This window comes from Paramormyrops kingsleyae, chromosome 18 (assembly GCF_048594095.1).
Source record: "Paramormyrops kingsleyae isolate MSU_618 chromosome 18, PKINGS_0.4, whole genome shotgun sequence".
Lineage (NCBI taxonomy): Eukaryota > Metazoa > Chordata > Actinopteri > Osteoglossiformes > Mormyridae > Paramormyrops > Paramormyrops kingsleyae.
The window spans coordinates 12,364,745-12,388,401 of NC_132814.1; the positions used below are offsets into that span (position 1 = coordinate 12,364,745).

The 23,657-nt window shown below is 42.2% G+C and overlaps 1 protein-coding gene across 1 annotated transcript; it reads left to right on the plus strand.

The window, feature by feature from the left end:
- The first annotated feature begins 879 nt into the window (after positions 1–879).
- On the plus strand, positions 880–21,500 carry slco2b1 (solute carrier organic anion transporter family, member 2B1). Its single transcript, XM_023827746.2, has 15 exons — positions 880–971; positions 3,408–3,506; positions 5,390–5,527; positions 7,232–7,394; positions 8,719–8,949; positions 9,383–9,481; positions 11,235–11,365; positions 15,319–15,412; positions 16,033–16,197; positions 16,967–17,156; positions 17,877–18,021; positions 18,541–18,707; positions 18,930–18,994; positions 19,845–19,965; positions 20,116–21,500. The coding sequence occupies exons 2-15, from the start codon at positions 3,426–3,428 to the stop codon at positions 20,315–20,317; spliced, it is 1,992 nt and encodes a 663-aa protein (XP_023683514.1). The 5' UTR covers positions 880–971; positions 3,408–3,425; the 3' UTR covers positions 20,318–21,500.
- Positions 21,501–23,657: the final 2,157 nt, after the last annotated feature.

A 23,657-nucleotide genomic window follows, 5' to 3' on the forward strand; every position in this document is an offset into this window, starting at 1 on the left:
TATGCTATCCAGAATTTGTTGTATCTGTTTTTCTGACCAGTTCGCAATTAAAGTTTGTGTCACTTCATTTGCACACGCATCCATTATTACTTTTTACATTTATTTTTTACGACTGTGACGTAATAGGTCAACCGGAAAAAGCCCAGTATTAGCAAGCTGAAAGGAGCCATACTGCCACGTATCGTAGCGGAGTCGGACATACTTTGCTCAATAATTCGATTCCCTTCTCAGGCTGGGACAAGGGCAGCAGTCCGATTAAACAGCGTAGACGGGCTATAACCGTAGCTCGACTGAGCTGTGCATATGCAAACCTAGTAACTAATTCTGTCATACGTTTCTAGACAGTGATGGTGCACCACCTAGTGGTAGATGCTTGGTACAGTTTAGGTTTCAGTAATACTGCAAAAACGTGGGTTAACCAAGGCTGCAAATTTAAATTATGATTATTTTAATTCTTTTTAATGAAATTGATAACAGTCCTTTATTTTACAATTATCAGACACTTTTTATTACTCAGTTACCATAGTTTGCACCAATGAACAGCACCATCGATTGTAGGTATATTTAATCTAGAATGCAACAGATGATATCGCCATTAACATTGTTTTTATTTGCAGTACCGTTGCTCATTATTTTAAAACAAATGTACTTTACGATATAACTATTGTCAGCTTAATTGAATAGAACATGGAATATAATATTTATTATTATGTTGCATATGTTGCAAGTAAAATCTTATTTACTGTTGTTTCAATTTGCTCGTTTGTTTATGCTTTAAGCCATGAATCCAGGTGATTAAGAGTATACTGCACATTACCATTTTAACATTTTAAATCTGCTGCTGCTTACTGTTAAATTTATTGGCAGCAAATCCTTGCACAAACTCCGCCTATTTCCTTGGCTGGAAAGATAGCTAGATTTTCACTTTTAAAACCATAGACAGAGTCCTTCAGGGTGCTTGCATATCAAGAGTAAGTATCTAACGTTACTTTTTTTTTCTTACAGAATTTTCACAGAAACTTGTTCATTTTTAGGTGAGCAATCACTGCAGTTGTAACAACAACAATTTAATAATTGTAAAGGAAATTAAGTATTGTGTTCACTGTATGTAATATGTATATGTCTATGGAAGTGTTTATAAAAGGGACATAGACGGTAATTGTATTTATAGTCAATGCGATCATCTAGTCTGTATCATAAAGTCGCGCTTGTTCTCAAAGACAGCTAGAGGGAGTAATGATTGTGTGACTAGTATTATAATTAGAACTTTGCCAGCTCCGATCTGCTTTTCGTCTTGGTTTGGAATGCTCAGACCTGTTTGGTATGGTGTTCTGTTTTTTTGTCTTTAAACATGCCTCGGTGTGTGTGTGTCTGTGTGTCTGTGTGCATGCACAGTTTGCTTGTCTGTCTCTGTTAGAAAGTTTTTACTGCTTACTAATTGGCAAGGCTGTGCATAAATGCTCTGAAAGTTGCCTAAACTGGACAGTTAAGTCACAGATCTTTGAAGCAAAGAAGTGTGATTTTTGTTTGACAGATACCAATTAAAATATCTTTAAGAATCTAGTACACTTCAATCAGTTGATGGTTCTGAGGCTTTCGAACCCCAGGGAATGGGATTGTTACATGCTGTTACCTGACTCAATCTCAAACTGTAAAGCAGGAACAGTGATGTAAACAAAAAAACAATGTTTTGGAAAAAATCAAATTTAATCACTCAAAATGAAATACCCAGTGCAATTGTGCTTAAATATTCACAACTACAGTTGGCACAAAAAAATGTGTCACCCATTCGAGATAGGGAGAAAAGACCCATAAATGTTGGTTGAAAATCTGTGAAATCGTGGGTTAAACACCAATAATCAGGGGAATAATCGGAAAAGTCTAAGTCTCAATTTTGGGTCAGTAGGTCAATGTGTTTTGATGTTATCACCTTGCCTGTAAACAGGAGGTTGCTGGTTTAAATCCCGTGGCTGGCAGAATGGTTTCACTATCAGCCTGTGTTGCTCCTAGAACTGATTGACAGTTTTCACAATTTTATGTTTCTTTGGATAAAAGGGCTAGCTGGAAATGCAAACCCACATTTTGTAATGTATTACTCATTACTAGTCACAGCTAAAACAACAACACCAAACAAAAGCTGACAGAAATGATCCATTGAAGGTTTCTGGCAATAGCCTTCACTCCCCAACTTGGCACAGAACTGTGTTTTATGGCTTGTTTTGAAGCTTCCCGACACTATATCAGGTAGTGAAAAGCACTGTCTACCTTTAGGGGCAAAAGGGGGCTTCCTGCAGATACTTCCAACAGTGAGAGTCTGTCGGTGCACAGCCACCTCAGGATATCTGGATTGGCCTCAGCATAATTCCCCTACATTGTTCTCCATTTTCTGTTTTTTTTTGTTTGTTTGTTTTTTTTCCCCTCTCAACATTCCTCTGGTTTGATTTCACAGCAGCTAGCTATCTAGGCATATCAGATCTCTCTCCTCATTTAACCTTCAAACATCAGCCTTCCAAGACACCCACTAGGCTCTTGATCCTGCGATAAATGCTGACTAATTAACTGTCATTCCCTTAGTGATGCAATCTTACCCTATTTGGGGTCGCGGGGGGTCTGAAGCCTATCACAGAAGCTACAGGCAGAAGAAAGGGAATAACCCTGGACGGGCCCAACCCATTATAGGGCACAGACACACCCTTCATACAACCATGCATACCTGTAGGGAATTTGGTAACTCTAATTAACCTCAGCATGTTTTTGGACTGTGGGCAGGGGCGGATTAAGGTGCACAGAGGCCCCTAGGCTACAGTAGTCTGTGGGCCCCCCAACCCCGCCCCCCTCCGCGCCAATGGGGGCCCCCTTGCAGGTTGGCACACGTGGGGCCCCTAGGCTTAAGCCATATCTAGCCTGTGCGTTAATCCGCCCCTGACTGTGGGGGAAGCCAGAGAACCTTGAGGAAATCCCAGAGTGACACGGGGAGATCATGCAAACCGCACATGCATGGAACCCTGGCAAAAATCCCAGTCCCAGAGGTGGGAGGCGACTGTGTACCGTCACACCACCCGTGAGGCGATTTTCTAGTGTGCATTTTATTTTCCACTTATTTACTTAGTTTTTTTTAATACCATTTAGGGCGTGCATCCATCAATAGAGAAAAACCTGAGTGTTCACACATCGCCTTTCAACATATGGCGCTGGTTTGCTGAAACAAAGTGTGAGACTACGCCTTAGCTTGGATTCAAAGTTCACTTTTGTGAGCATTGTACCTTTAACGCAGTGGTATTCCCCGCTGGGAGGCTGCTGCCGTCCAAGAGACGGAGTAGAAAGTTCTAAGACGGCAAAAAAAACAAAAAACAATAAGAATGAGGCACTGAATGGCTGGTTTGTTTTTATGAAATGCTTCATTCTAGAGTGACGAAAAGGCCAACATGACTGCTGACACGCCCAGAAGGTCTTCGCCAGTGACCGGACGCCATGCTCGATATTTCAGCCTTCTCAGCAACATTAAGGTACAGTATGATGCCCCTTTTCTTGCCGCCCTCAGAACTCATTGGACAGAGACACCTTTTCAGTTCCCAAACAGCAGCCCCTAGTTAAATTATAACACACCTGTGCTCTGCCCGTCATGCTGCAATAGGGCTTTAGATGTAGCTTAGCACTTCTGCTTCCTAAACTTAATCTGAACTGCTTCACCAGATGATGAAAGAGCAGTGTATCCGCTGTGGTGAGGGGTGTCGTGAGGTGCAAAAGACTCCCAGGAAAGTCATGGGAGAGTAGTCAAACACTGAAGGGCTGCAACACGATCCTGCCGATTAGCCCCAGAACCAGTTTCTGGTATAAAAAAATTGACACAACCAGTGAAATGTTTTTGCATCCTACAAGGTTTTACTACTTTTCCATTTATTTTATAAACTGCAATTGTTTATCCTTGTTAAGAACTACGAATGAAAATATAACTTAAATAAAACAAGTTAACAGTGCATGTCTGACATCCTACTAACTGGTTGTGTGGTGATGGCATAGTCAAATTCTAGGCTGTCTTTCAACTTTAAATGCACTAGTTTACCATTTCATTTCATGAAACAGAGCAGTATTTAATGTCCCTTGTAGAAAGAATGCCTTGAATTTTCTCTGCTGTTATAACTGCTAGAGGAGGTTACTTTGATGAATCAAAGATCGACATTTTCATGCTAACAAAAATACTCAAATGGTGAACATACTGTAAATTTATTTGTTAATAAAGAATATTGAGTGTAGTTTTAGTGAATGTTAAGTGAGTAACATGCAAATGTAGAAAATCTCGGTGCGTGCAAAATCTTTCGACTGGTACTGTACCTCATGGTTTCCCTTTTTTCATTGGTATTACCAGCATCACTGACTAAAGCACTATTTTTCAATTTCAAAACTGTGCTGATGTAGTTCAAGTCAAAAGCATACATGAAACAGATGAAACTGCAATTTCTTTTCAGTTTGGTTCATGGTTGAAAGGGAATCTCCAAATACAATGCCATCCCCTGACAGTTTGACTGCTCATTTTTAATTAACATAGGAAAGGACCTGAATGGCACCAGCTTCTTATAAATTAGTGTTTCACTGACCCCACAGAAACAATGTTAGTCAAAGAAAAATATTTTTTTTTCCCTTTTGAATGAAGCAACACTATCAGTTAGTGGTCATAACATCTGTAACAACTCTAACTGAAATGTCAGACAGGATCGTAGTCAGCAAACCTGCAAAGCCTGATTGTTTTCTAGTTCTCGCTTACAGAAATGCTGTCTGTGCAATTGAACCTGCAGAAAGGGGGAGAAAATTACACCACTGCATTCAAACATCTGCATACTATTAGTCAGCATATAAGACAGCTTGTAAAATTGCAGAATTTCATGTTTTTACGTAGGATAAACTTGGGGGAATTTGTTGTGGCAAAAAAAAAAAAAAAAAAAACTCAAAAACATTTTCAAAGTAATCCCAGTGATTCAGCCAGTAAGCAAAAGTAGATATTTACAGACTTCTGCTTTTGTCAGGATCAAATCCCTTTCTTCGTCATACTTTTATCATTCTTTTTGCCACACATGAACCTGCAAAAACCTTGTGCATGAAGCAAACACCTTATGCTTATATGAGCGTCTTTCCATTCCATGCACGTGCCTCAGAGAGCCATGGATATCTTGGATTCAGGGGACCCAACACTTTATAATCTACCATTGGAGGTGCCACACTCTCTACTGAGGGGCAAGCCCCCCCCCCCTGCATTTCTTCAAGTTTAAAGTTTCATGGCGTGTGGCTCAGTGACAAAGTGGCTAACCTCAGTTGTATGTTGCTTTGGATAAAGGCATCTGCTGGGCAGACAACAAATAGACTAGCTGTTGACCTTACTCTTACTGGTTTGCAGTTCTTCGTCTTCTGTCAAGGGCTGCTCCAGCTCGCCCAGCTCCTGGTATCAGGCTACCTGAAGGGTTCCATCACCACCATCGAGAAGAGATATGGCTTGTCCAGTCAAATGTCAGGCCTCATCGCCAGTTTCAATGAGGTATGGCGAGGTGCTCACTGGAAGTTCATGATTACCTTCCCTCAAGACCAGTGTCTCTCAGCCCAGTCCTCAGGGGCCCCCAGTCAGTCCATGTTTTTGCTCCCTCCAAACTCCCAGCAACTAAACAATCAAATACCTGGTACAGGTGTGTTCTAGATCATCAGTTACCAATCAGGTAGGAATGTCTTGTTGAAACTTGCTTTGAGTGTTTAATAAGTGAAAAATGGTTTAATAAAAGATATGAAAACTATCCAGTTTTTCTTTTGTTGGTGATACAAATCCAGCCCAACCAGTTGATGAATTTAACGACGTTGATTCAAAAGATGATGCTCCAGTGAATACAGTATATTGTTGTGCTACTTAACATTTCCCTCTTAAATAAAAAACAATGTAACCCAGTCAGTAAACAGGAGAATGACGTGTTCTGACACAGATATTTTAGCAGTCTTAATAACTAGGTGAATGTAACAGGGTTATTTCAGTATTCATTTTTTTTTTTTTTTACTGAATTTCTAATCTCTTCTATGTTTTTAGATCCTGTACAGCTGAAAAATAATATTAGTTTTAGTTTATGTTTTAAACTCAGTTTTTGTTTTATGAATAAACATTGTATCGTTATAATAATTCCTGTAATAATGCAAATATTACAACAATTATTATAACGATTAAACATAACCAGACATCACAAGAAGTTTATTCAAGACCTTTTATTCATTATTAAGAGCAAATTATGAGCTCATAACCAGGTATGGGGGGGTGTTTGTGGCTCTGTGGGTTATGTCCATGGCCAGAAAGTCACGGGTTCAAATGCTGTGGCTGGCAGAGTGATGTCACCATTGTGCCCTTGAGCAGGACTTTTAACTGCAGTTGCTCCAGGGACTGGGGCTGGTCCTACTCTGTCAAAAAAAACGTCTGTCAAATAAATAAATGTAAATGTTTATCCTGGGCTTCTGGGGGAAACAGCCTGCACAGGGAGATGTTGTATTCAATCTATGACAAAGGAAAACACTACCTTCCTGTTTCGCCAGAGTATTTAGAGTGTCCTGGAGTAAACCTACTGGGCAGCCGCTCAAAATATGGGGATTAGGGTTTGAGAAAGCTGGGGCAAGAGCCATAAAATTCTGTCCCAGACATACTTCTTTACATTTGCCGTTAGTGTTACTAGGCTCTGTATACTGTATATCTCTCAAGCAAGAGGTTGTGGTGCTATTTTCTGTAATTTCTTTAATGTCTGAACAAGAGAGACTACAAACCTTGAGAAGGCTCATGCAGCTATACAAAAAAGTAACAAATGAGGGCTGAAAGAAAAGAAAAGCTGAGCCTTTATGGACATCTGCTGAAATTCATAATGTATAGAATCACACGCCTCCCTTTAGTGGCCCAAAAGCCACAGGAGGAAAATTTTTAGCAGATGTGGAAAGTTCAGATGCAGAAAGTACAAATCCAGACCAAGGTTTGTTCCATTTTCTTTTGCAACAAAATACAAGTAAGCAGAATATTTGGTCTTTGACTACAGATTATAGACTAACTATGATTTCATTAGCAGATTTAATCAAACAAAACCTTGGTCTGGATTTGTACTTTTTGGACCTGAACTTTCCACCTCTGCTGAAAACCTTATAAACCAAATGGCCTGTATAATCGGGATTGGTGGACTTGCTCGGCATGGTATTAACATTCCACGATGCGTGTGTCACTTTCCAGGTGGGGAACACGGTCCTGATCGTGTTTGTCAGTTACTTCGGGAGCCGGGTACACCGGCCACGCTGCATCGGAGTGGGCGGCCTGATCGCCAGTGGGGCAGTCCTTCTCATGGCCCTCCCACACTTCATCAACGGGCCATACGAGTACAGCAGCTCCATAAGCAGTGAGTTGGCACCGCGTCTCCCAACCCACCACCCAGCAGTCAGACCGTCTTCGTACTTCGCCCAATGTTGCCAATGTTCAGACTGCTTGCTAACAGGCATGAAAACTGGCTGTGACAGATGGTTTACAGTGTGCACCTGGACTATGGGGGTGACACAGTGTCTCAGCAACTGGCACTGTTGACTCATATCTCTGAGGGTGGGACTTAAATCGTACCTCCACCCTGTGTATGAATCAGGGGCGTCAGACGCATTTTGAATGTGGGGGAGGGGGGGGGCACACTGGCATAAAACACATTTTTTATGTTAAATGTGGGGGGGTTCAGACTAATAATTATGAGATGTGAGGGGGACGCGTTAAGATTCAGTTAAGATAACTGGCATCTATAAGTTGTGAATATGTCTGTATGTTTCTTGCGATGATCTGGCAACCCATCACGGTGTGTCCCTCTGTACCTTATGCTTTGTGGGATACCCCCCAGCCTCCCCCCCATCAACCAGCCAGGTAGAGAGCAGAAGTGACTTTCTAATGCCAGAGATGACCGTCAACTAAGTGGCGGTCTTCAAAAAAAAAAAGGGCAACATTAAGTGGTGTAAAGTGCACTGCTAGGATAATTCATAACAGGCTCCTAGAAGCAGGACAGAAGTCCCATAAAACAAGAAAGAAGCGCTTCATTAATGAAAAGCAGGGAAGAGCCAGGCTGAAGTTTGCAAAAAAAATGGACATTTTACACATACTCAAGAACTGAGAAATAAGTTAAACAGAAAACTTTGCTGTGGTCTCTGATTTTTTTTCCAGAGCTATATGTGTTTCCAGTGCACACTATAATATTGTTGGGCTCCTGTAAAATGGGGTTCCTGTGGTTTGTTTTCATTCCAAATAAATGTACTTATAAATAGCGATTTAATGGCAGGACCGACGCAGTCACTCGCCGCTTACTTATTCCTGTGGCTGTTTGAGGGCCCGGCCCATGTGGAGTTTCCAAGCTTAAATCCTGCTGTGGGATGACTTAGCTGACTTTGTCCACTGAATTTTGTTTTCCCCAACTTTTCATAGCACAGTCTGAAACGCCTGAAACACTTCCTGTGCTTTCACTTTTGCTTATCGACAGTCTTTGGAGTTTTGAGATCCTTCTGAAATCACAGCAAAGTAGTTTAGTATCATAACATTCAGCTGTAACTGCTTGTGGACAATGACAGAAATGGGGAATGTGGATTTTTATAAAGAAACTTGAATTCATTCCTGGTCTGGAAAAAGAAACAATTCTGAAGCCATCAGCAGCAGCTTCTGCTTCCTGTGTGCTTGACTTCCCCTCTTCTATTTAGATGCAGCGGACAACAGGTCTAGCTCTGACCTGTGCTCTGCGTCAAATCAGTCGTACGGGACTTCGCAACTGCAGAACCAGACGGAGACGGGGAACCCCGATCACTGGGCCGTGATTCCCATTCTGCTCCTGGGCCAGCTGCTGCTTGGCATTGGCGGAGTGCCTATCCAACCTTTCGGCATCTCCTACATCGACGATTACGCCAGCAGGAAGAACTCGCCCTTGTACCTCGGTACGGACATCGCAAAGCATTATGGGCATTTACTATCACTCTCATATCACACCCTGAATACCACATTAATAACCGACTTAATTCTCCTAATCAGTGCCTTGATGATTAATTGCTTGGCAAAATTTGATGGGCTGATGATGCAATAGAGAAATATGGGTCTATAATGTCAGCCACATGTTAAAATGAACAAAAGTGTCTGTCAGTGATTGTTCCATTTGTACCTTGTATTGACTGACAAATGACTAAACATTATTTGGTAAGCCATTTATAAGAATATACTAAACTAGAGATTTATAGTTGTTCGAAGAAGGTAAACCCACGATAAATAAAAGCTCCAGTCACTGTGAATAACTTAGAACATATATGTAGAACATACATGTTTTTGCACCATTCAGGGAAACTATACGTGTGTGGTGGCTTCTTTACCCTCCAGGTATAATGTTTGCTGTATCAGTGATTGGCCCGGCCTTTGGATTCCTGTTGGGCTCCCTCTTGCTCAGGTTCTACGTGGACTTTGACAAGCTGCCCAAGGGTACGTTGGCCCTCGTCTCAGTTTTTGCCACTCTCATTTGTTGTTATCTAGGTGCATGGTAGAACCTTCCGTCTGGAACAGATTAGAGCGTTGAAAGCTGGACCTCCTATGGTGTCCATCTGGACAGCTCAAAAGAGCATGTGAACTCTCTTAACTTAGCAATGGGATCACAAATAATTAACACAGCATTTTCTGTAGACTCCCTTTGATTGATCATGTATTTTTACAGCTACTGGCAGCAGTCCAAGAGAATTATCCTGAATCAGAAGTCCCTCTGTTGTTCTGTGTTTCATGGGAGGTTCTAGCCTTATACAGCTGACCCATCTGCATTGCAACTTTCTCCATCGTGGTTTTGATAAGAAGTTTTGCAATGTGATAAAAAAGTTTAGTAACTTATAACGCACAGTGCTGGTTTGGTGGATGCCAAGTGTGTTTACGGCAGCCTCTCTCATGATATCTCACGGTGATCGCTGTATCTCATATTTCTCGTGTCTTTTTGCTCTGCACTGCTCTGCTCACATGCTCTCTTCGCTCGCCAAGGGGACCAAAACATTTTATGCAGTTTTTTGAGAGCGTAAATAAAAAAGACAGTTTTATAACTTTACTAGCTAGTTTGTTCCAACAATTTAGCCCTAACACCAACTTAGCATTTTACTACATGAAAGTCCATATATACAGTCTGTGTTTCGTCCAGTTTGACCGAAATGTCATAATATCAGGATAACAGATGGATGACAGCTGTAAACAGGCTTCAGAGTGCGGCATTAGCTTGAGTGTGAGTCCTGGGTAAATTTCATCGCAGTTTGTCAGATGTCTCTGCTTTAGGTTGATGTCACAACTCTCGCTGACCTTTGAGAACCAATAAGAGGGCAGGGTGAAATGCTTCTGTTTATCATGAACAGTTAAGTGACCAAAGGCAAGCATTCCAGTTGCTGCATCTGAGCACAATATGCCAAGACCTTGAAAATTGTCGTGACCCCTGAAGTAATTCTAACGGAGGTGGGAGGGAAAAGATATCGTTTTAGAGACTGTTTGCTCAGAAACAATCAAGGCTAAACACTCCGACAGGGTTAAGCAAAGCAAAAAAAACCCTGGAACAAGGAAGGGGGGGAGGGAGAGAGAAAGAAAGTGAAAGCGAGTGACTTATAATCTCAAGAAAACCAAAACGGCTGCATTTCACCGTTTCTCTCACCTTCCCAGGGATACTAACACAAGCACAACAATGTTCATGTTCAGCAACAGTTTCCTTTTGGTTTTTCAAGTTACAGGGTTTTCACCCAAAGAACCTAAACAAAGATAGAGAAACATAATAAGCGACTGAAGCAGAAAGCAGAGTCATTCCACTCGGTGACGGTTAGCTGTTTGCTGATTATGTCTGCTAATGAAAACATAGTTTGTGTTTAATCATTAACCAAATATTCTGCTTCCTTGTATTTTGCTGCCAAAGAAAATGAAAGATTGTATACTCCTGGCTTAAAGTTTCGCCTTCTGTTTTAATAATACCCACATTTTAAATGAATCCCTATATGGTACTGGAAAAGAGAATTAAGATGTCTGGGCGTGTTGTGACTGGCAAGAGAATGTTGATTATATTGATGATTATATTTGTTTGTAAATAGATAAGGCACTGGCATTTGTCCTTTTCCAACCCTTGAGTGTAGAGTATAAATACTATACACAGCTGTATAAATGATGAGTAATTTTAATAATGGTATTCAGCTTGGCCATTATGTGTATGTTTGCTTCTTCCTAGATAAAATAGAGCTGACCAATGGGGATCCCAGATGGATCGGGGCATGGTGGCTTGGTTTCCTGCTGGCAGCTGGCTTACTTTTCCTAACCTCGCTGCCATACCTGTTTTTCCCGGCCAAGATGCCAAAAGAGGTAGGTCCACACGCAGCAGAGACACGGAGGCACACTCGGCCGCATGCCGACTTGGTCGCAAACCGCAGCATCATCAAAGCTCATCAGCACCCTGCCACTGGTTATGGATTCATCGGCAACTACTGAAAAGTTTGATCTCACAATCCTCTATGGACGAGATCTGTTGGGGGTCACAGGCACCACGGTTAAACTAAAAGAAAACAAGCGGACAACCTGAGATCAGGCTTGTCTGAACGTGCCAAGAATGAAACGCTTGCAGAGAATCTCCAAGAATGAATTAACTCATTGCTGCCCAAATAGGATGACTGGACTCTGTCTGTGTCCTTGGTGCAGCCTTGTCGTTTTTCTTAATTTCTCAATAAGATACTTTCTGGATTCTTGGACGATGTATGAACTGCAGTACGTGCAAATTCTTACCACTGCTGTCCTCCAGTGCTGGACCTGGCATATCACACACTGCAGGGTCTCCCCAAACAAATCCAGTGCAGGATCTCAGTGAGTCTGAAGCAGTGTTTCCCAATCCAGACCTCAGGGACCCAAAGTCGGTCCATATTTCTGCTCCCTCCGAGCTCCCTACCAGACAGTCCAGATTTTATCTCCATTACAAGGCACTCTCTCGACAGAAAACTTCGGGACATGATGTCACTATAATTACGTCGTTAGACTGCTAGAATGTAACTGAATGCCATTCAAACTGAACACTGGGGCTTTTTGTCACGCTTTTCACTTTGCTTTATATATCCTGGGATCGATACGTCATATTCTTATAAATGGCTTACCAAATAAAAGGAAGTCTAAAGCTATATTTTTATTCATTACATTTTCAGGTCTTACTTCAGAAGTGAGGTATAGGAAGTTAAATAGCTAGTGTGCACTTGTGTGAATGTGCCCCATCAGTGGTTAAGTTGTCACACTATGCAGAGGAAGATATCACACTGGAGATTGCAAGAAATAAAAACACAACAAATTTAAGTCCTGACAGAACAGCTGCATTTCAACTTTCATGTAGCACATTTCAAATATTTTGAAATAAAACTATTATGCTATCTTTGTTTTTATTCTAGTACAGACCTAATTGACTAATCAGACTGATTGTCAGAAATGCAGTTCTGGCAGTGGTTGGCCTCAGGTGCACTCTTCAGTGGCCCACTGCTTGTGCTTCTTGCACTGGACCCAAACTTTACTGGGACGGCTATTAGAAAATGGGTCCTTGCAAATAAGGTACAACAACACATCTGACAGTTGTATAGAGTCTTGCTTTTTGTAGCTGCCTTCCATTTTTTCATTTCCTCTCTTATGGAACATATTTTTTCTTTGGGTAATACCTGCTTTTCACCTCCCAGTTCTTCCTTCACTGGTGTTTGAGCTATTTTTCTGGGACCAACTTTTGGATAAGACCAAATAGTCTGCGGAGGTGGTTGGTGGTTAGAGTTGGCATTCCTGGGCAAGGGTGAGGTGGTGTGATGACTTGCCCTAAAATCAAAGAGACACCTTGTCCCAACTGCCATCTCCGCTAAGGCTCGCTAAATCTTAGATTAACTTCGTGCGTCAAATTAGTAAAAAGTCTTCTATAAAGTACAAATACATAATTGTGAATATTCGTTACTACAAAAAAACTACATACAATGTAGTTTTTTTTACTTTAGATCAGTGGTAGGCAAGGGTAGGTAGGAAGGATAGAAAACATACTCCATACCAGCACTCCAGGGTCAGGGTCACCTACTCCTGCTGTTGAGTATGAAAAAAAGTAAATCTGTGCTCGCCTCAGCTCACAGCACTGCTGGCATCTCCCATACTCAACATCACATCAGATTAATTAGATGCACTAGCCCTGCTAGTGCATCTAATGCACCAGAATCCTGGCAGTGCAAGACCATAGGCAGGATTTTCCACCTCTCTGTAAATCACTATCAGCCTTAGGGTCGAAAGCAAAATCTGAACTGGTTCATTTGACTAGTGATAGATTAAGTCAATGTCAATGACTGAGTGTTAATGTAGACTACAAAACTGCATTCACTACAAAACACTTGAGCTGAAAAGATACTGTATTCCATGCTGTCAGACTGAGCCAAATGTTTCAATTACTACAGCATATTTTTCCCTCCGACAGCATCTTGCGCAAGTTCCCGTAAGTATGGCCTAATTATCTGTAGGCAACTCTACATTGAAGGAGTGTCAGGATTAGAAACAGATGGTTATATTGGAAGGACCTTAAATGGGAAACCTCAGAGGAAAAAAGTTATAGTCGTATATTATTTTAAATCACTTTTTGATGTCAAGCTACAAGAGAAGAAGAAAGTAGCAGTGAGAACTTGAGACCCATCGAGGCATGGACTCCACAAGACCTCTGAAGGTATCCTGTGCTATTTGGCACCAAGACGTTATCAGCAGATCCTTTAAGTCCTGACAGTTACAAGGTGGGGCCTCTATGGATTGGACTTGTTTGTCCAACACATCTCACAGATGCTCGATCAGATTAAGATCTGGGGAATTTGGAGGCAAAGTCAACACCATGAACACTTTCTCCTGTCCTCAAACCAATTTTTGCATTGTGGCAGAGCGCGCTGTCCAGCTGAAAGAGGCCACTACCTTTGAGGAATACCATTGCCATGAAGAGGTGTTAGCTGGTATGTGTCAATCTAACATCCACATGAATGCCAGGACCCAAGGCTTCCCAGCAGAACACTGGCTAGTATGTCTCCTCCAACTTGCCTTCTTCCCATAGTGCACCTGGCCGTCCACATGATGTAACACATAATGCGACTCATCAAACCAGGCCACCTTCTTCCATTGCTCCATGGACCAGCTCTGATGCTCATGTGCCCCTTGTAGGCACTTTCTGCACTGGACATGGGTCAGCATGAAAACTCTGAGAGGTCTATGGCAACGCTGCCGCATACACAGCAAGCTGCATTGCACTGTGTGTCAAGACACTTTTCTATCATAGCCAGTATTCATTTTTTCAGCAATTTATGCTACAGTAGCTCTCCTTTGAGGTCAGACCAGACAGACTGGCCTTCACAAATGCACATGCATCAATGAGCCTTCGGTGCCCGTGACCACATTGGCCTTCCTTGGACCACTATTGGTAGATACTGATCACCGCATACCAGAAACACCCAAGAAGACAAACTGTTTTGGAGATGTGCTGTCTAGCCATCACAATTTGGCCCTCGTGAAAGATTCTTATATTAGCCCATTTTCCTGCTTCGAGAACTGACTGTTCACCTGCCTAATATTTAATGGGATCGTTGACCAATGTAATGAGATGAAATAATCAATGTTATTCTCTTCACCCATCAGTGATTTTAATGTTGTGGCTAATCGGTGTATATAGTGTTTGGCAGTTTGCAGCATCGATGCTGTACTTCCGCAACATTCTACAGATAAATGATATTGTCTAATGACGGGAATTGTTCCATTTGGTCATAAGCCAGTCTTGATAATGATCAGTTTCCTTTTTCCATAGCAATTTATTCAGTGTGTGGTCACAGTGAGCTTATGGCAGGATGTATGAAGCATTAGGCACGGAGCGGCACCGGCAGGATGCGGGTCCATCCTAACGCACAACACATCAGGCAACAAAGGCCGCTTAGAAGCAGACGTCAAGCTCAGCTTAACACAAGAAACCTACGAGTCGGGGGAAGGGTGACAGACATATTGTATTTTTCACGGAAATATCACTGAAGGTGCTGGCAGTTACATTTCCGGAAAAAGGACCTTATTTCCCAGATATAACATCTTACAGGTAAAATAAAAGCGATGACTTAAGAACTTTAAAAAGAAATGAATTTGTCAAACGGAGATTTAAATATAACTCATGAATGTAGCTTTTGAATATGGCATAGAGTTTCGGTTCTCGTTGTGACGTCAAACGTGAACTTTATTTCATAAGCTGTCACTGATACAATCTCCCATAAGCTTAGACACTGATACTCATCTTCCAAACACAGGACCCTACAGAGGCTGGTACAGAACTCGAACCTGAAACCCTGATCAGCGAGACTACACCTACTGAAGAACCTACACTGCTGGAATTCCTTAAAGGTAATGATGTTTGAAAGTAAACTGCCCACATCTCCATAAAAAAGCCTGAATACATGCCTAGACAGTGTAATGAGCAATAAGACAAAACCAATGAATCAGCAGTGTGTGGCTCAGTAGGCTAAGCCTGTGTGCTTGTAATCACACGGTCGCCGGTTCAAACCCAGCCTCAGCACGTCTGTGGGTCATTGAGCAAGGTCCTTAACCCCCAGCTCCCTGGGCGCTGCTACAGGTGGCTACCCTTCACAGACAGCTTGTTCTACAAAGAGCAAGTTGATGGAGGCGTAAAAAGAATTTCCCCATGAGGGACAATAAAGGTTAAATTATTATTATATGACCTCAAATGGTGAGTGCATTCTCAGTTATTTAACTCTCCCTGGTCATAAACTAGTAAGTTTTAGAAGATTAAATAGTTGAACAGTTCATGCACCCAGCAAAGAGCCGCTGTTGTCTACCTGAGGAAAATATATATTCCAAATTTCTCCATTGAATATCCAGTGTTGAAACTGGCAGAATATGAATGAAATGCAAAATTTTAAATAGCTATCTTCCTGCAATATGATCCTATTCTGGATAAATGGTGTGGGCAATTAATGGATGGATGGAATATTCCTTCTTTGCAGCTTTTCCAAGGATTGTAGTGAGAACTCTGAAAAATCCCATCTTCCTGCTGGTGGTGTTGGCCCAGGTCAATCTGGCTGCCATGGTAGCTGGACTCGCCACCTTCATGAACAAGTTCATCGAGCAGCAGTTCTCGAAGGCGCCCTGGCTGTCAAACATGATTATCGGTGAGTCAGTGGTGCTTAACTCCTCTGCAACCTACCCCAGCTCCACATGCCTGTGCCTTGCAAAAGAGAAGAGAATCTTAGATGGAGTAGAAGAGACTGGTTGGACAATTACGGACCACTAAGAAATTGATTAATCACTCACAATTTTGTATTTACATTACAATTATTTACCAAATGTTTTAATCCAAAGTGACGTACAATTCAGAAAGCAGGGTTAGAAAATCCCTGGATCAACTGGGCTTAAGGAGTTTCACTCAAGGGCCTGAATGGGATTTGAACCAGTGACCACCTGATCAGGGGTATGAGTTTTAACCTGGAGGGTCATATACCCTTTATATTGCGGCACCCTGCAGACACCGCAGCAAAAACAACCAAGAGGCAGTTTTAGCAGCACAACATTGTTCTTTTATTATAGCCCTTAAAAGGACTCTTTATTGCCCACAATTGAGCAAGAGCAATTCTCAGTATACCAGCACAGCCAAGAAGTAAGATTAGATCACACCACTCAGATCTTCTCCAGTGGGGAAATGGAGGGGCAATCATGTTGCACATAATACTTCGCACATGTAGTAAGCAGCATTTACAAAACACAACACGGGTAAGATACAGGGGCTATTTAAACATCGTGCAGAGCCCGCTGGGAGTATGCGACTGAGATCCGCTACACAGAACACAGTCCACCAACATTACAATATTATATTAACACAAATATGCCCTGCTTGCTTTCTGCGCCATCCCCGCCCCCCCTCCTCCCCCAACCCCGTCCTAGGTGGTATCAACATCCCTATGGCTATGGTGGGAATCATGGCTGGTGGGGCAATCATGAGAAAACTGCACATGTCGGTGAGGAGCTCCGCCCTGCTCTGCACTGTCGTGGTCTTCGCCTCTGTCCTCATCGCCATGCCACTCCTTTTACTTGGGTGCCCCACCCAAGAGGTTGCAGGCATCTTCTCCTCCAGGTGCGTGTCATTCTCATGGACGACCCCCTCAGCATGTGCAGCGGTCCGCCGCGCGCTTTAATCGCAGCCCCTCCTGCTGTGTCTGTAGGAGGGTTTCCAGTTATTATTTATCTGTTGAGACTCATCTGTTTTGTCTGTGAAATCACATTCAACCCACACTCTGCCGTTTGCCGACGATGTTGGGCTGCATATTGCCACAATTTCAACTAATTGTTTGCAGATGTTCAAATCATATCGAAAGCAAGGCGTTTGGCCTTTGGGAGTCTCTGCCACATTCCCACCCACCCAGGGCATGCAGCTGGACATTCCCTTAACAATCGTCAAAGCAAAACCAAGTTCCTAGAATTCTAGCCGCCTATGATGGGACTCAAAAGAGATAGGGGGGGGGGGGGTGGCTTCTCTCCTGTTGTCTCTCAGCTCCATCAATAACATTCAACAAGCTGCAGCTGGTTTAGAGCTGCGTTGGACATCTCATTTAATGTCAGCTGCTCATAAAAAGTCAAAGCATGTGTAACATATATCTGTGATATCATCCTCAGAGTAGGGCATCCAGAACACCCTACTGAGGATTGTGTGACTTTCTGGAATCTTCTCTTTAAAGCTTTTTTTCCCTCTAAGATAATTACCATTCTTGTCATCCGTCTTTCCTCTGTCATGCTTTTGTAAGCTTACTCTTGCGGCCTTTTTTGTGGCTTAGTCGAATGTGTTGTTCTTTCGAAGCCCTCAGAGGCAGGTCACGTCGACTGCATGCAGCCTGGAGTGTTCCTGCGACCCGCAGGCCTACAATCCTGTATGCGGCTCCAACGGCGTGGAGTTCCAGTCGCCTTGCCACGCTGGCTGCAAGGATTGGGACTTTGACAAGAAGGTTCGGATAAGTTCACCACCATTTACCCACAGGAAGAACAACCCCCCCCAACACCCAGTCACACTTCCCCATCACAAAAGCTGACCTTGAAATCATAATAACAACCAGAACTGCAGTTACTCTGAGGCTAAGAAGCCAGTTCTGTGTGCTCATCTGTACATCACACAGTGTATTTGCACAGGATCAGGAGAATACATCAATTTTGTTGGCCTTTAATGTAATAATATATTGGCAGTAAGTACCATGAATGACAATATGCTGTTCTAATGGTTTGGTACAATTAACCATACAGTCAACATGGAATAAAGTCATATAAGCTGATGTCTTCCTGATGATCCTTCAGGAATCACTTCAGTCCATAAATATTGCTTTTTTGCAGACTTCCAGCTACATGTTCTCCCCTGAAGCAACCAGGCCTATTAAGCAATGTTCTTCAGATCATCAGCCAAGTTGGAAAGAAGGGCTTCTGCTTTTGACTAAGTGCTAACCTGCCTCATTTCACTGCCTCTATCCCCACAGAACTATACGGCTTGCAGATGCATTGGGGAGGATGGTGCCGGATCTGCCCGAGGCGGTTCCTGCGGCACGCGCTGCACCCACCTTTTCTTCCCCTTCTTGATCCTCTGTGCCCTGGCAGGTCTTATGGCATCCCTCTCCCAGACACCTTCCTTCATGATGATCCTCAGGTAGGTGGAGGGGGGGGGGGAAGGGGGGGCGTAACCCCGATGTCGCACAGTAGTGGGAGGGATGTGACCAAGTAGTTGAATGTGGGATTTGGCCAAACACACATAAAATATCTGATTCGCACCAATCAGACACAAATTTTTGAGATATCGGACAAGGGGAATTACATATCTACTGAATAGAACCAGTTTTGTAATCTTTTGCCCCCTAATTATCTTATTTAGGACAGTAACACCAGAAGACAAGTCATTTGCCCTGGGGATACAATTCATGATTTTTAGAGTATTAGGTGAGTATGGGAACCACCAATTATCTCATGATGTGGTAAAGTACTGTAGCTCCTTAATGTATTAAACATACAGATACTTTGTATATTTTCTGTTAAGTAGTATAATTTTCATAAACAGACATGAGTGATATCTGCCTTGAGAAAACTCCTTAAAATGAATTACGTGCATTTTTGATAAGTACAAAAGGCAATGTATATCCCGCGCATTACTGACAATAATGTTCACGAGCCTCCTTTGAATTTCTCTTGTGAAATGTCATTTCCTGCATCTTTGGTAATCACAATGTTTTCCTTCTGGAACACATGGTGGGCAAATGGCGTTGTAATTGTACTCATCATTTACTAACAATTGGAGGATCTCAGCATTTCTTAGTTTTGCCAGCACTGGCAATTTGCGCTACAGATACTGTCCCCAAGCCGAGCTGACACCTTAGGCCTGGGAAGATGTTTTGAGCTCAGGCTGCTGAAAGTTGGAACAACCAATAAACTTTACCGAAGTCTATCATTATCATCGGTAGCTATTTACATAACAAGCATGAAAGCCAGACTTTTTGGTTTTAAAGCAGGAGCTGGGAGGGAGCAAATACGTGAACTGTTTGGCAGGGAGCTGGGAGGGAGCAAAAATATGAGCCTTCTGGGGGTCCCCAAGGACTGGTTTTAGAAATACTGCCCTACAGTATTCTGACACTGCATTACCACCAACAACCAGAGGGGGTGCCGAAGTACCCTCAGTACCTATACTTCCAGCACTACAGCCCGATACCTCTTGGTTCTTGTATGTCTCCGTGAGGCCTGGGGCACAGCACACATGAAAAGTCTGTGAAAATCACAGCTGTCTTTTGTCCCAAAGCCTTCATGCCAGGCCCAGTCATATACGGAAGTGCCATTGACACAACCTGCATCTTCTGGGGGGCAAAAGGCAACAAAAGAACGTCTTGTCGCTACTACAACTTGGACCTGTTCCGCCAAAGGTATGTGCCGTACAGAGAACAGAACAGGGTGAAACTGACACCTTTACCTTAAAGGCCTTCATATTTTGCTGTGTGTATTGAAATTAGCCCAAGAACATAAACAGACAGAGAAGTGGTTTCCATTAAACATCTGTCATTTCTGACCTTCAGGTTCCTGGGCCTTCAGGTGTTTTTCTTGTTCGGTGGTTTCATCTGCTTCCTGATGACCCTCATAATCCTCCGAAGAATAAAACGTCCATCACCTCCCAACAGCCAGGAGAAAGGTGACCTGGACTCTGGGATTAAGCCGAACGACCTGCAGCATGACGGAAAATCAGGGGAGATTATGAAAATGTGTCCTCCAGAAGTCTGAGGGCTCTGACTCCCTTGGGTGCCCCTGTAGGTGGGATCCTTAATTGGCTTAAATTCCAGCTTACCATGGGACTCTGTCTGTCCCCTTCTGCATACTGAACAATGGTGCCACAATACTGGCAGAAGTCTGAGGTTTTTGGTTGGATCTTTCCGCTGTTGTGTGGCATTACTTTAGACGGGGCCTTTCCTGCTGGAGATGGTCAGACTATAATATCGAATTTTAACATGAAGTGAGACACGCATGTTATCTGGAGGAACTGAAATGTGGCTCCCATGTGATCAGGTCAGGTGATACTTTCAATGACCCAACGTGTAAAGAATGTGATATGCAGTAACGTGTTTTGTGATTAATCATTTCACGGGAGCCGGTTTATGTCTTCTGTTTTCATTACGGCAATGTGTCTTTTGTGAAAAATAGACCTCCTCTCTACTGTTTAAATCAACACTACTTGGAAGAACATGATGTGAATCTGTGTATATTACATTGCTTCAGTGGAGGTGACTTACATTAATCCTCCCAAACATTTGTGATGAAGTTCTTTTATATATATATATATAGTTTACAAGCTTTAATTCTGAATGCAACGAATTCTATGTAAATTCAGAAATCCAGTGCACGGACTTTATCACAATTCATCACTTTTTCACTCTACGTAGCCAAATGTGGACTGCAACATTTCATGTTATGAAATTAACACTAAAGCCTTCATACCAAACAGCATTCAAAGGTAAGAGATTCATCCACATATATAGCTTGTGTAATGTGTGTGTGTGTGTGTGTGTGTCAGCGTGTATACCTTACCTTATGGGGACAAAATTTAATACAAATCTACAACTGCAACGAAAAAACGAAAAATGCAAAAACTCTTGTTTATTGCTTGGTTACTTATAGTTATGGTTAGGGCTGGGTAGGGGTTAAGGTTGTCATAGTTAGCATTGGCATTTTTCCCATAGAAATGAATGAGCGGTCCCCATAAAGATATGTTTACCCGACATGCGTGTGCGTGTATGTGTGTGTAGCTACTGTATAATGGCCAGTCTTAACAAAGTGCAATCACTGTATTGTAAATAAATTAACCAAAATAGTACTCCAACTTAAAAAACAGAAGCATGTACTTTTATACCAACATTAGAGGTAATTCATGTGTTTTACAACTACCAAAGAATTAAAAGTATATTCATGAGGTTGGGTTCTGTGTTGTATTTTGAGTCTTATGCGTCCTGATCACTAAAAGACTAGCATGAGCTAGTTTGTGTCCTAGTCATGACACTGCTAATGCCGCTCACTGTGGTTTGGGCTGCAACTTGGCAGTCAAGCAAGGGGGTCCCTATTTAAAAAACATTACTCTCTGACGCATTTTCTTATAATATCAATAAGGAGAATTACACAATGACAGGGAACCACCGCATCTCTTCACCAAAGGTCACATGGGGTGGTGACCGTATGTTGACTGAGTGAGCTGGGAGCCCTTTTTAAGCTGGGACTTTAGCTTGGGTTAGCCCCTGTTTTTTTATGAAAGCAGAGGATAGGTAATAATAAGATATTAACATCTGATTTTTTAAATAAAATTATTGCTGGAAAAAATCTGATAATAAGTAGGCAGGAGATGTCGTTTTACTTTATAAGTCTCTGTTTACTCTTTAATCTGGTTTAATCAATTGGGACCAAAACGTTAGAAAAGGAACAGATTTCCGAGAACCAGAAGTTTCACGGTAATACTAAAGGCAAGAAGAAACTGAAATGAAAGTTTTAAGATTTGATACCGCTGTCCTCATTCGTAACAGACAGCTTACAGCCGCGCTGGAGAGACGGGAAATGTAAGTCAAGCAGACGATTTCCAAATCAAACATTATCCCCTGAAGATTCTGCAACATCCTGCAACTTCTGGCAGGAGTCTGCGCCGCGATTGAATATAGCAAACATCCACTTTCGTTTCCATATTAGTATGTTGTGAAACATCCGGTCGGTGCTCCCGAGACGAGGACGCTGAACCAGAAATCCTCACCTCCCCACATTGCAATTGAACGCGAGATTTACGGCAACGTTATTTTTTTCGTAATAATGCATATTGTGTATGTACTGTGTGTATAATACCTTTTTATTTATTATTAATGTGGTTAAGAAACAGAGATGCAAAGTATGTGCTTTAAAGCTGATAGTATATAAATCCCGGGCATGCACGCCTGAGACGACTTGTAGCGCTTTGATTTGTTTAATTGAAAGACTCATGATCCAGCTGTTTCACATTAAAGGAGACTGACCTACCAGCACACAGCAAGATCTTAGCACTTAAGTGAAATCCAGCGCCTTTTGATTGAAATGTTAGTTTACAAATCCTGTCCTAGCTCAAAGTGTCCACCCTGACATGGATTATTTGGTCTTGAATTCAGTTGTTTACCGTAAAGGCTGTGTAAATCCATGCTGTGAGGTTGTGTAACCTCTGTGAGGTTATGATTGTGTTCTATGCTGGCATTTCCACCTTAGCACAAGAGGTCTTTTGCTATTTTTCTTGCACCCCACCCCCCAAGTGCAAACATCAAACTCCGCCTATGATCCTGGCAGCAAAGCCGCGTAATGTAATCCCCCCGTAACGGCGGCTGATACGCTCCAAGAGCTAGACAGCGGTTATATAAACCATCCGAGAACCTCATGCATACCTAAGGCGATTTTCGTAAACATTTATACATATGGTAAAGTTAAATCGCAACAACTAACAGTATGACATTGCCAATATTAAATACAGTAATAAGAAAGTACGTTGTATACAGCACTGTAGTCCTACTGTCTTGAATGAAATGGATTCTAACGTTTTAGCCTAATTCTCAAGAAACGATACAGCAATGAAAAAATATCATACAGCCTATCAAGGGATAACGGAACAACGAAAACCATGCTTTTTATACTCCTCAAAGGACGAAAGAACAAGGAAAAGGCATATGGTACTCATACATTCTGCAATGAAAATATTGCACCATGTACTGTACCTCTACAAAGCCTGTAATGAGAGAAAAAAAATCTGTTTTAAAATATCTTAGCCTGTTGTAGGTACCCACCAGTTTGAAACTTAGGAACCGTCTCTAGATCGTTTTAAATAACCTTTTTTGGACTGCGGATAAATATAACCGCGGTTATTGAAACCGTAGATACTGGGGTCCCACTGTATTGTGCAAACAATAATCCCTGCATCCCGGTTTCTAAAGGCCCACTAGATGCCAGTGTAGCATCGTTGAGATCAGAAGTGGGCAGTCCTATCTGCAAAGGGCCAATGCATATGCAGGTTTTTGGGATAATCTTTAGGTCAGCTGTTCAAACCCAGGTGTGAGGACTCTTTAGCCAATTA